Source organism: Thunnus albacares, chromosome 2 (assembly GCF_914725855.1).
Source record: "Thunnus albacares chromosome 2, fThuAlb1.1, whole genome shotgun sequence".
NCBI lineage: Eukaryota > Metazoa > Chordata > Actinopteri > Scombriformes > Scombridae > Thunnus > Thunnus albacares.
In genome coordinates this window covers 11,905,964-11,918,401 of record NC_058107.1, presented here as the reverse complement: position 1 = coordinate 11,918,401, position 12,438 = coordinate 11,905,964, and the positions used below count along the sequence as shown (strand labels likewise).

The following is a 12,438-nucleotide window of genomic DNA, read 5'->3' as shown; positions in this document are numbered from 1 at the left end:
TCAAGTAAAGGCGTGGACTGCCCGTCCACCTCAAGGTGTAATTATCAGTCTTTACACCTTGCTCCCTAACTCATCTACTCTTCCTCTCTTTTGTTTTCTCTTTCACCTCTCCACCCTCCATCTCCTTCAACTCATTCTTTGTTTTCCATTCCTCCTGTCCTTCATCTCCTACCTTTACACTATTCTTTTTCTTGATTCTTGAAGCATCCACCCTTTCTCTTCATCTTCCTTCATTTTCCTCCACTTTTTCTATCCTTCATCTCTTATTCTTAGATTCTCAAGCCTTTCCATCTTTCTCTCCTTCATCCTCTACCCTTAACATCTCCTTTCTTCCTGTCCTTCATTCTTCTTACTTTCCCTTTCATACTCCTTTCATCCTCCACATTCCTTCCTTTTTCTCTTCACCCTTTCTTTTATTTTCTATCCTTTACATCTCCATGCTTCTTATCTTTAATCTTGTTTCCTATACCATTCCACCCTCTACCTATCCGGCTCCTCCATCTTCCCCTCTATCCTTTCTCTCCTTAATCCCTCTGTTTGTTCTATCATCCTCCACTGTTGTATCTTTAAACTTAGTTTTTCTCTCTCCTATCCAACTTTTGTTTCTTTCAACTTCTCTCCATCCTTTCTATCCTTCATGGATGGGAAGTAGGGTTCTCTCCAATCCTTCTTCACTTGATTTTTCTTTCTTTCTTCTTCCTTCTTCTGCTATCCATCCATTGTTTTTTCTTGTCACTCTCTAACCTTACTATCATTCATGGATAAGAGCATTTCTATCTTCCTTTAACCATCCCTCCTTTCTGTCTCTAATTCGCCTTCATTTCCACCCTTCCTCTCATCTCTCTTTCTCCTGTCAACTTTTTTTTTTACTTAAATCTTCCTCCCTCTCCCATCCAAGCTTCATCTTCTTTCCTCTCTACCCTTTAATGTCACATCTTGCCTGGACTTTGGGTGTTTTTTTGGTCTTATGTTGTGTTCTGTGGGGTCTCCTGGTTATGCACGTCTGTTTAGTCCCTCAGTTCATAGGGTTTTCTTGTATGATTTGGGTGGTGGGTTTTAGAGGATTGAATCATTAGTTTGTTGGGTTGTGTGCTTGGGTTTGTGTTTGTGCTTGGTTTTGGATGGGTTAGTATAGATGGCATTGAGTTTGTTTTCTGGGTTTTTCTTCTGTTTCCCTTGTGTGTTCATGTGCTCCTCCACACCTGCCCTGCATTTGGACTCGTTAGCCCTGCCCTGCTGTCTTCCCCACACCTGCCCTGTGTTAGCCTCGTCAGCCCTGCCCCGCTCCCTGTGTGTCCTCAGCCAATCAGCTCCCTGTATGTTCATTCCCCTCTCCAGTTCTCCACCCATCTCCCCACCTGCACCTCATCTCCTTGTTAGTTCAGTTTCTTTAAGTTCGGGTTTTCTGTTCAGTCTTTGTTGGATCGTTTTGTGTTGTTCCTTCTGTTAGTTCTGTTCAGCCCTGTTTACCTGTCCGTGACCATCCACAATTAAAAGAGTTTTTCATCATATCTGCATTCCGGCCTCTGCGTTTGGGTCCACTCCTGCTTCCCCGAGCCTGACAGAACGATCCAACCAGTAATGGACCCAGCAGAGACAAACTGTTTTCAAGGAACCCGTCTGGCACTGGGGGGACCTCGATCAGCCAGACGGGCCTCCAAGCTTGCCAACCACCAGCACTGCCATTCGGCTTCCACTCCGGACATTCCAGCTCAGATGACTTTGCTGAAGTACTTTTATTATCAGTTATCTAAGACTGCTAGCAAGGAGCCAGCTAGCCAGCAGCCTGCCACTCCTGAGCCAGCACCAACCCAAAACCCCTACCTGGGCACCCGGTTGGCTCTGGGAGGCCCTCGGAGCGCCAACCAGAGGTCCGGTCGTCAACGCAGACGACCACACCGTTCCTTGGGTCACCTTGCCACCTGGCCTGTCCTCTCCAGCGCCTCAGAGTCTCCGCGCCCCAGAGTCTCTGCTCCCCAGCGTCCCTGCTGGCGTGCAGCAACCCTCCGTCCCTGCTGGGCCAGCGCAGCTATCCCTTGTTCCGGAGCTGTGCCAGCCCCCCGTTCCAGAGTCTGCAGCATCCCCTGTGGCGTCGCCGCCCGAGTGTGCAGCATCCCCTGTTGCGTCTCCGCCCGAGTCTGCAGCATCCCCTGTGGCATCGCCGCCAGAGTCTGCCTGTCTTGCCTCCAGGCCATCCCCCTGAACTTTATGGCTCTGCCTCTGTCCAGCCCCCTGGCCGTCCACCTGGACTCTTATGCTCTGCCCCTGTCTGGCCTCAGACTTTCTACCTGAGTGCCATCTCCCTGGCTCCCAGTGTCCTGGCCATCTGCCTGTGCACCATCTTCCTGGTTCCCCATGTCCTGGCCCTTCCTGAGCACCACCTCCTTTGCTCCCTGCATGCTGGCTACCTACCCCTGCGCCACTTCCCTAGCTACCTGCTCTTTCATGGCCTATGGACTGTCACTTTTGGCCTCCTCCTCCCCCCGTCTTGCGTCGGCCGTCCATCCTGTGTCCCTTGGTGGTGTTTGTGGGACGTCTGGGATCTGTCCCTTAAGGGGGGGGTTCTGTCACATCTTGCCTGGACTTTGGCTGTTTTTTTGGTCTTATGTTGTGTTCTGTGGGCTCTCCTGGTTTTGCACGTCTGTTTAGTCCCTCAGTTCATAGGGTTTTCTTGTATGATTTGGGTGGTGGCTTTTAGAGGATTGAATCATTAGTTTGTTGGGTTGTGTGCTTGGGTTTGTGTTTGTGCTTGGTTTTGGATGGGTTAGTATAGATGGCATTGAGTTTGTTTTCTGGGTTTTTCTTCTGTTTCCCTGTTCAGTATTTGTTGGATCGTTTTGTGTTGTTCCTTCTGCTAGTTCTGTTCAGCCCTGTTTACCTGTCCGTGACCATCCACAATTAAAAGAGTTTTTCATCATATCTGCATTCCGGCCTCTGCGTTTGGGTCCACTCCTGCTTCCCCGAGCCTGACACTTTAAATCCTTCATGTTCCTGTCTGTCTTCTTCCTACCTCTCCCATCCCATCTTCCTTCATTTTCCTCTCCACTTTTTCTATCCTTCATCTCTTATTCTATGATTTTCAACCCTTTCCATCTTTCATCTCCTTCTCCGGTCCACCCTTTCTCTCCTTCATCCTCCACCCTTAACATCTCCACTCTTCCTCTCCACTTTCCCTCATACTCCTTCCATCCTCATTATTTCTTCTCCCTCTTCACCCTTTCTTTTATTTCCTATCCTTTACATCTCCATGCTTCTTATCCTTATCCTTATCCTACGAGTCATAAACCAGTTACTGAAACATTAGAAACAGAAGCTGACAGGACATCAATGCCTTCTGTTAACTGACTTTTGTGATGGCGCGCTGCTGCCAAACTGTACGGACCCCTATCCCACCATTGGACTGTTTCCGGATTTCAAAAACTGCTCTGGTCCTTTACTTGAGCCTGTCGACCCTGTGGGAGCTTCTTTGGAGGACGCCTCAGGAAAGACGCTGTATAAGTTGATGGTTAAAACCTTGAACCAGAACAAACTGAATGGACGCAGTGACACCCCGTGGAGGACTTATCTGGACTTAGACCCTGACGTCAAACCAGCATGGAGGTCTTTGTATAAACCTCCTTTAACAAAGAAACATGCGGACTTGCAGTGGAGGATCCTACATAGCATTGTAGCAGTGAACTCTTTTTTTATCTCTGTTATTAATGCTGCTGTGGAGGAGAAATGCCCCTTCTGCAGCCAAAGAGAGACGGTGTTTCACTGTTTCTCAGAGTGCTCTCGTCTGACGGCTCTGTTTGTGTTGTTGGAAACCATTTTTAGCAGATATGGAGAAATTTTTATGAAGCAGGTTTTTATTTGTGGTTTTAAATACACTCGCCAACAGAAGAACAAGTGTCAGATATTGAACTTTGTTTTGGGACAGGCAAAGATGGCGGTGTATGTGAGCCGCAGGAGGAAGGTGGAGGAAGAGCTGAATGTTGATGTGGTTCCTGTTTTTGTCAGAATGGTGAAGTCCAGACTGCTGGTAGAGTTTAGTTTTTACAGAGCTGCTCATGACCTGGAGACTTTCCAGCTGATTTGGGGTTATGGGGGGGTGCTCTGCTCTGTAATAGATGGACAGTTGAGTTTTGGACATGTGCTGATGTAACTTTGATACCTGATATGTAATTATATAATGTATGTGTTAATGTAGTGTATTACGTTTTTTTTACAGTGTACATAGTGGATAATAAATGTTGAGTTTAAAAATCAATCATCCTCCACCCTTAACATCTCCACTCTTTCTCTCCGTCATTCTTCTTATTTTCCCTTTCATACTCCTTCCGTCCTCCTAATTCTTCCCTTTCCCTCTTCACCCTTTCTCTTTTATTTTCTATCCTTTACATCTCCATGCTTCCTATCCTTATTCTCATTTCCTATACCACTCCACCCTCTACCTATCCTGCTCCTCCATCTTCCCTCCTTTCTGTCCCTAATTCTTCCTTCCTTCCTTTCCACACTTCCTCTCATCTCCCTTTCTCCTGTCAACCTTTTCTTTCCTAAATCTTCCTCCCTCTCCCATCCAAGCTTCATCTTTCTTCTTTCCTCTCTACCCTTTAAATCCTTCATGTTCCTGTCTGTCTTCTTCTTTTTTCTCTTATCCATCCGTCCCTTCATCTCCCCTCCACTCTTCCTCTCCTTCATTTTTTCCCTTCCATGCTCCTCTCATCCTCCTCCTACATTCCTTCATTTTCCTCTCCACCCTTTCTATCCTATTTCCTCTTTTACATCTCCACACTTCCTAACTTTAATCTTGTTTCCTATATCACTCTACCTTCTATCATCCAGCTCCATCTTTTCTTCCTCTATCCTTTCTCTCCTTTACCTTCTTTCAACTGTATGTAATTTTCCTCCCTTTCCTTTACCTCCACCCTTCACTTCCTTCTCCCTCCCACTCCCCTCAACTGTTCCTCTCCTACATCTTTCTCACTCTTCCACTTTTTTCCTTTAGACATCATCCTTTTCTCTCATTTCTTTATTCAGTCACTCTCTCCATCTCATATCACTCCCTAACTTGTCTATTCTTCCTCACTTTCATATTTTCTCTTTCATCTTTCCACTCTTCACCTCCTTCAACTCATATTCTTTATTTTCCATTCCTCCTGTCCTCCATCTTTCTCTTTTAACCCTTCCATCCTTCCTGTCCTTTATCTCCTACCTTTACACTATTCTTTTTCTTGATTCTTCAACCATCCACCCTTTCTCTTCATCATCTTCCTTCATTTTCCTCTGCACTTTTTCTATCCTTCATCTTATTCTTCGATTTTCAACCCTTTCCATCTTTCATCTCCTTCTCCAATTTCTCTCCTTCATCCTCCACCCTTAACACCTCCACTCTTCCTGTCCTTCATTCTTCTTACATTCCCTTTCATACTCCTTTCATCCTCCACATTATTTCCTTTCACTCTTCACCCTTTCTTTTATTTCTTGTCCTTTACATCTCCATGCTTCTTTTAATCTTGTTTCCTATACCTTTCCACCCTCTACCTATCCTGCTCCTTCATCTTCCTCTCTATCCTTTCTCTCCTTAATCCCTCTGTTTCACCCATCTACTTTTCCTTTCCTTCATATTCTATCATCTTCTACTGTTTGTATCTTTAAACTTCCTTAGTTTTTCTCTCAGCCTTTCTATCCTTCATGGATGGGAAGTAGGGTTCTCTCTCATCCTTCTTCACTTGATTTTCCTTTCTTTCTTCTTCCTTCCTTCCTCTGCTATCCATCCATTGTTTTTTCTTTTCCCCCTCTAACCTTTCTATCATTCATGGATAAGAGGATTTTTTATCTTCCTTTAACCATCCCTCCTTTCTGTCCCTAATTCTCCTTATTTCCTTTCCACCCTTCCTCTCATCTCCCTTTCTCCTGTCAACTTTTTCTTTCCTCAATCTTCCTCCCTCTCCCCTCTCCCAAGCTTCATCTTTCTTCTTTCCCCTCTATCCTTTAAATCCTTCATGTTCCTGTCTGTCTTCTTCCTACCTCTCCCATCCCATCTTCCTTCATTTTCCTCTCCACTTTTTCTATCCTTCATCTCTTATTCTATGATTCTCAACCCTTTCCATCTTTCATCTCTGATCCACCCTTTCTCTCCTTCATCCTCCATCCTGAACACCTCCTCTCTTTCTCTCCTTCATTCTTCTTACTTTCCCTTTCATACTCCTTCCATCCTCATTATTTCCTTTCCCTCTTCACCCTTTCTCTCATTTCTTGTCCTTTACATCTCCATGCTTCTTATCTTTAATCTTGTTACTCACTCTCTCCATCTCATCTTACTCCCTAACTCATCTACTCTTTCACCTCTCCACCCTCCATCTCCTCCAACTCATTCTTTATTTTCCATTCCTCCTGTCCTTTATCTCTTACTTTTACACTATTTTTTTTCTTGATTCTTGAACCATCCACCCTGTCTTCCTTCATTTTCCTCTCCACTTTTTCTATCCTTCATCCTCCACCCTTAACACCTCCACTCTTTCTCTCCTTCATTCTTCTTACTTTTCCTTTCATACTCCTTCCATCCTCCACATTCCTTCCTTTCACTCTTCACCCTTTGTCTCTTATTTCCTATCTTTTACATCTCCATGCTTCTTATCTTTAATCTTGTTTCTTACACCATTCCACCCTCTACCTATCCTGCTCCTTCATCTTCCTCTCTATTTTCTCTCCTTAATCCCTCTGTTTCACCCATCCACTTTTCCTTTCCTTTATATTCTATCATCTTCCACCGTTTTATCTTTAAACTTAGTTTTTCTCTCACCCTCTCTCCTTTACACCTCTACTCTTACGGTCTTTTTCTTTCTTTCTCTTAAATGTTCCTTCCACTTCCTTCCTCTGTACCTTTCTATCCATCATCTCTTCTTCCACTACTTTTCCTTTCCATCTTCATCTCCATCATTTTTCCTTCATGGATGGGAGGTAGGGCTCTCTCCCATCCTCCTTCACTTGATTTTCCTTTCTTCTTCCTTTGCCATCCATCCACCCACCCTCTCCTTTCTTTTTCCTTTTTTTCTTTTACCTCTCCACCTTCTCTATTTTTCTCTTCCTTACCCTACCATCCTTCCTGTCCATTTTCCTTTCTTTCCTTACATCTTTTGTTCCTTTACCTCTTCATCCTTTCAGTTCTTCATGAATGGAAGGGATTTTTTATAATCTTCTTTCATTTAACATCCACCCTTCTTTTTTATTTACATCTCCACCTTCCTGTCCCTTTTCCTTCATTTCTTCATCTCCCTGTCTCTCATCAACTTTTCCTCTCTTCCTTCCCTCTCCCATCCACCTCTCTTCTCCATCATCTTCTATCCTTCACATTTCCCCCTGTCCTCTTATTCATTTTCTTCCTTTTCTATCCTTTTATTCTACATTCCTCCTCTATTTCATCTTTCTTGTTTTACCCGTCCATCCTTCCCCTCCTTAATCTTCTGTCTTTACTGTTTTTCTGTTTATTGATCTCCTTTCCTGTCCTTAATTTTCCTTCATTTCTTCATCTCCCTGTCTCTCATCAACTTTTCCTCTCCTCCCTCTTCCTCCCTCTCCCATCCACCTCTCTTCTGTCTTCCTGTCATCCTTTCTTTCCTTTACCTTCTTTCAACTGTATCTGTAATTTTCCTCCCTTTCCTTTACCTCTCGAGGAGGACTCGTGATAAGTGCGTGAAAGTTGTTCAACTTTCTGTTGGGCCAAGCTAAGATGGCCATTTATATCAGCAGAAAGAACAAGATAAATGGTTCTTTGGACTTTGATGTTATCACCATACTGATCAGAATGATAACAAGCAGACTGAAAATTGATCACAACTATTACAGGTTGATGAATGATCTGGACTGTTTTGTCTCTGTGTGGTGTTATAAAAATGTTCTGTGCTCCATTGATGAGGAGGAGCTCTGCTTTGGACGCATGCTGGGCTGAATCTGGTGTTGTTTTTTAATGCTTGTTGATCTGATGACTAGATAAATAAAGGTGTTTTAAAAATTCAAAAAAAAATTCTCTTCCTTCTTCCTCCCTCTCCCATCCACCTCTCTTCTCCATCATCTTCTATCCTTTACATTTAAGTCAAGGCTATCGGAAGGGATTATCTCTAAAAATGTTCATTTAAACAGACATGTTGACGCAGATGACAGTTAGTATTTATCATGGGGCAACAAAGCAGATCTGAATAATTGTCCTGCAGATGTTTTTAAGATGAATCCACTACACCACTGAAAGAAAATTCATCTGCAAGTATTTTGATGATAAATCAATTGTTATAGTAATTTCTTAAGAAATAATACCAAACATTCTCTGTTTCCAGCCCTTCACACATTAAGCTTTCCTTTGTTTTATATCAGTGTAAGTTGAAGAGTTTTGGGGGGGATTGGACTGTTTGGAAAAAAACGAGCAATGTGCAAACATGGGCTCTGGGGAACTTGTGCTGTGCATTTTTCACTATTTTCTGACATTTTGTAGACTAAACAATTGTAAAAATAATTGATAGATTACTTGACTCTGAACATAATAGTCAGCCTGAACTGAATCCCTCTTTTTTTTTTTTCCCCAAACAATTTCCCTACTGATAGCCCAGTAGCAGGATCCCCAAAATTTAAGCTAAAGTTGCATAGAGTTGAATAAGTAAATAACCAATTAATATGAGTACAATGAAGTTGGTCTTTATATTTGTATGGGAATTCAATTGCTTTTGTGCCTTAAGTTGTCTGTGACGAAGTGTATTCCCCAAAATGTTGAACTATTCCTTTAATTTTCTGCCAAACCATTTTTTCTTGAAGAAAAAACTTTTTGAACTAAATGTTAACTGTTTGTTATGAAACAAATGACATTCATTCTTTTTTTGATAAAATAACATTGACATTTTAACCCTTAATGTCAAGCTTTACACAAGCAACTGAAAGCTTTCATAAGGCAACAGGACTTCACCATGACACTTGTATGAAATTGCCAGCAAGTGTGTGAACATTTTTCAACAGGCTTTTGTACAACATTCATAATACATTACAGTTCTCTACTTACATTACAAGCTTTTCACCAGTTCATGTAATCTTCCTGTCTTACTGTTACGTCCCTGCTGCGTCTTTGCAGAACTGCGACCTGTCTGGCTGTGATCTACAAGAAGCAAACCTGAGAGGATCCAACGTGAAAGGAGCCATTTTTGAAGAGATGCTGACCCCGCTGCACATGTCCCAGAGTGACAGATAACTCGGTTACACGCCTACAAGTCCGGTCTGGACACAGATGGCTTCTTTATTACTCAGTTCCTCTTACAGTATATCCCCCTACTATCAATCTCTCTATACCTGTGTACAGCACAGGTAGTTGTATGCACATCCCTGGCATTCCACCTATGTTACATTAGCTTTAAATATCTTGCACTAGAATTTATCCAGGGTTGTCCATGTATGTTTGTATGGTAGGATGTTTTAAAATGTTCAGCTACATATATCACCAAAACAAAATAATGTTCCTAGTGTATGTAGATGTGTCTGGATGCGATCCAACGACTATACTCATTTAATGTTTTTGCATAACTTATATTCATTTCATATTACTTGACATGTTAATGGGAGTCAAAAACCAGACTTTTGCAGTAAAGTTCAGAGTACTGAGCTTCACTGAATGCTGCTGTAGCAGAAACTGAAGGGGTCATTTACCAATAACTGTCACGCTGTACGTTCCTCTTTAAGTATGTAACTTACTTTTGCTGGATACAACACACTATAAAGGAAGCAATGCAAGCCAAAGCCATACAACAGCACAGTCTCAAAGGCCAGACGTGCTGTTAATGCACCATAAAACTATGCGACAGGCTAGTTTTCAAACACAGCTTGGGTATGCAATACATGATTTACAGCTGTGAGGTTTCTCTTTTCCTACTTTTGAATATTGTGTTCTTAAAAAGCTCTCCCTCGTTTTGCACTCTGTGAATCTACCTCTTTTGTTTTGTTTTTTTTTGTAATCCAGTGTGTGAGAGATCCACAGTTGCATGCGTTTGACTGTGGTCACTACTTATTGTAATGTTTATGTACGACATTCATTATTCCTCATATCCCATTGTGAGAAAATAATCCAACTTGGTGTGCTTTAACAGAAGGCCGTGTTCACATGTTGTGGACTTGCCTGAAAACATGTTCCATTTACATGACGTATATCACTTAATCATGCTTTTGAACGTATTTGCACAAGTATATATTTGATTTGTAACATGTTATATCTTTTCACCAAAAATGTTTAATGCTTGTTATCTTATGTAAATCAAATCCAGTGCTTCCAAAAAAAAAAAAATCACTATTAATAGATTGGGCAGATGTTTTGTTAAGGAACAATCTCACTTCAGTTCTTACTGGACATTGTCTGTTTGCATGTGTGAAGAGCTATCCTCGCCTTTGACTGGTGAAGTTTCTTTAGCTGTAGCTCAAAGCTGCTCCGATGCAATACTATTCACTCAGTTCAATCGTAGGTACCCAGCCTGTGAGAATGAATGATGAAGGCAATCATGTTGTGTATTTCACAATGAGTGTGAAAATCACAAAGAGCTATGGTTATTTATTTTAATACATCTCTCTGAATGCAATATGGGGCAGAGGTTGTTTTTTTTTTTTTTGTTTGAGACAGGGGGCGGTGTAGTTCTCCCTGAGTATGATTATTGCACTCGACCGTGGAAATATATTTCCATAAATGACTGTTATAAATAAACTGCTATGAAGAAGAGTAAGTCTTTATCACCTCGTCTTTTTCTCTGTCATTAATTTGTGAATCTTTGGTTTATCAGCAAGTATTGGAAAACGACTGGAGGTACTTCACGGCCATACACAAAGCTGGTCTGATGATGAACACTTGTTCTTTTTGTGGAAGGACAAAAATCACACACTGTAATCTTTTTAATAGCTCTGCGGGTTACCAGTAAATGTTGCTTAATCCCACTTTGTGACCCCCTGCAGTGAAGTGTTGGGCTTTTGACACGAAAGGAAGCAGCATATAAACCTTGGAAAATGCTCAGCAGCAGCAGCATCGGCTTCCACAAAGGACAGCAGCCAAGAACAAATCAGAAAAGCAGCTTGCCTTATGCACAGAAGGTAAAAACTTCACTGATGTGATGCATAAATCTGGGCATGTGTAATCTAAAACTGAGGACTATGACAGTATTTGGGGTTAGATTAGGAAAAATAAGAAGATTACTGACCTGCTTATATGTGTAATATAAAGCTTTTTTCCTCCTCAGAATGGCTATGCAAACCCTGGCACTGTGGTTGCTGCTTCTGGGCTCAGTGGTGCCACAGGTCTGCTGTCAGCACTGGTCATATGGACTGAGCCCAGGAGGGAAAAGGGAACTGGACAGCCTTTCAGACACACTGGACAATGTAAGCATGGCTCCTCACACTTCATGTTCAGCATTTTATTCTCTACATATTCATGGTTATGTTCCCCCCCCCTTCAGGTAGTTGAGGGGTTTCCACATGTGGACACACCTTGCAGTGTTTTGGGTTGTGTTGAGGAATCGCCTTTCGCCAAAATCTACAGAATGAAAGGATTTCTTGTAAGTTTCGCTCATCTGTAATTCTGTGTTCGGTCAATCGATCAGTCAATAATGTCAATTATTCAAATTAGTCAAACCGCCAGACGCTTTACCAGATATTTCTATTAAATGTTGATTGTATTTTCATATATTTAATGTTATTCTTTTTCTCTTTTAGGGCAGTGTGACCAACAGGGAGAATGAACACAAAAATTATAAAAAATGATGATTATTTGATTCTACAATAAATAATCATATTGGCATATCTACATTGTTTTCTGTACTACTTTTAATGATTATGATAGAATCCATTTTTATTCCACAGTGCCTTATGCTTTTCTCTGTTTTTGTGACTATTTCTTGCTCTAAAGGATTACAGAGACATTTCATTTGAATAATTATTGACACTTTTCTATGAACTCCTTATTTGTTTATTGTATAACAAACATGAATTTGATTGAATTTATATCCCAGTAGTTTCTAAATTCCTGATGGCATGTAATACAGCAGATTTATACAAATGTAAGAGTGAAGTTGTGTCTTATGGGCAAAAGTTGTGTAAACGTAAGGTTAAACATCAGTTTACTGTGTTTTGTTGAACATTGCCTGTTTGCATATGTTTAGTGATGCAGTGTTTGGGTGATATTGTAGTGTCAGCCGCTTGGCGGCGCTGTTCAGACAGTGGGTAGAGTTTTGAGGGGAGAGAAGGGGAGAAAGAGAATGAGAAGTGTGTGATGACTGGACTGAACTGTGTTTGTTGAAGGTGACTAAAGTTATGAGGAGAACCCAGAACGTATTGGACTGATTTATTCCCTCACTCACACCCACGTCGCTTACACTAGTGGCAGCGGTGGGATTTCCTTCTGTGGAATATAGTCCTTTGGGATTCTGCTCAACTTTTTGAGTCCCTAAA

General features: G+C 41.8%; 1 protein-coding gene across 1 annotated transcript; it reads left to right on the top strand.

Annotated features, from left to right (window-relative positions):
* The first annotated feature begins 9,938 nt into the window (after window positions 1–9,938).
* On the top strand, window positions 9,939–12,078 carry LOC122970403 (progonadoliberin-1-like). The gene is made up of 4 exons (XM_044336530.1): window positions 9,939–11,085; window positions 11,232–11,370; window positions 11,448–11,546; window positions 11,704–12,078. The coding sequence occupies exons 1-4, from the start codon at window positions 11,075–11,077 to the stop codon at window positions 11,749–11,751; spliced, it is 297 nt and encodes a 98-aa protein (XP_044192465.1). The 5' UTR covers window positions 9,939–11,074; the 3' UTR covers window positions 11,752–12,078.
* The last annotated feature ends 360 nt before the right edge of the window (window positions 12,079–12,438 follow it).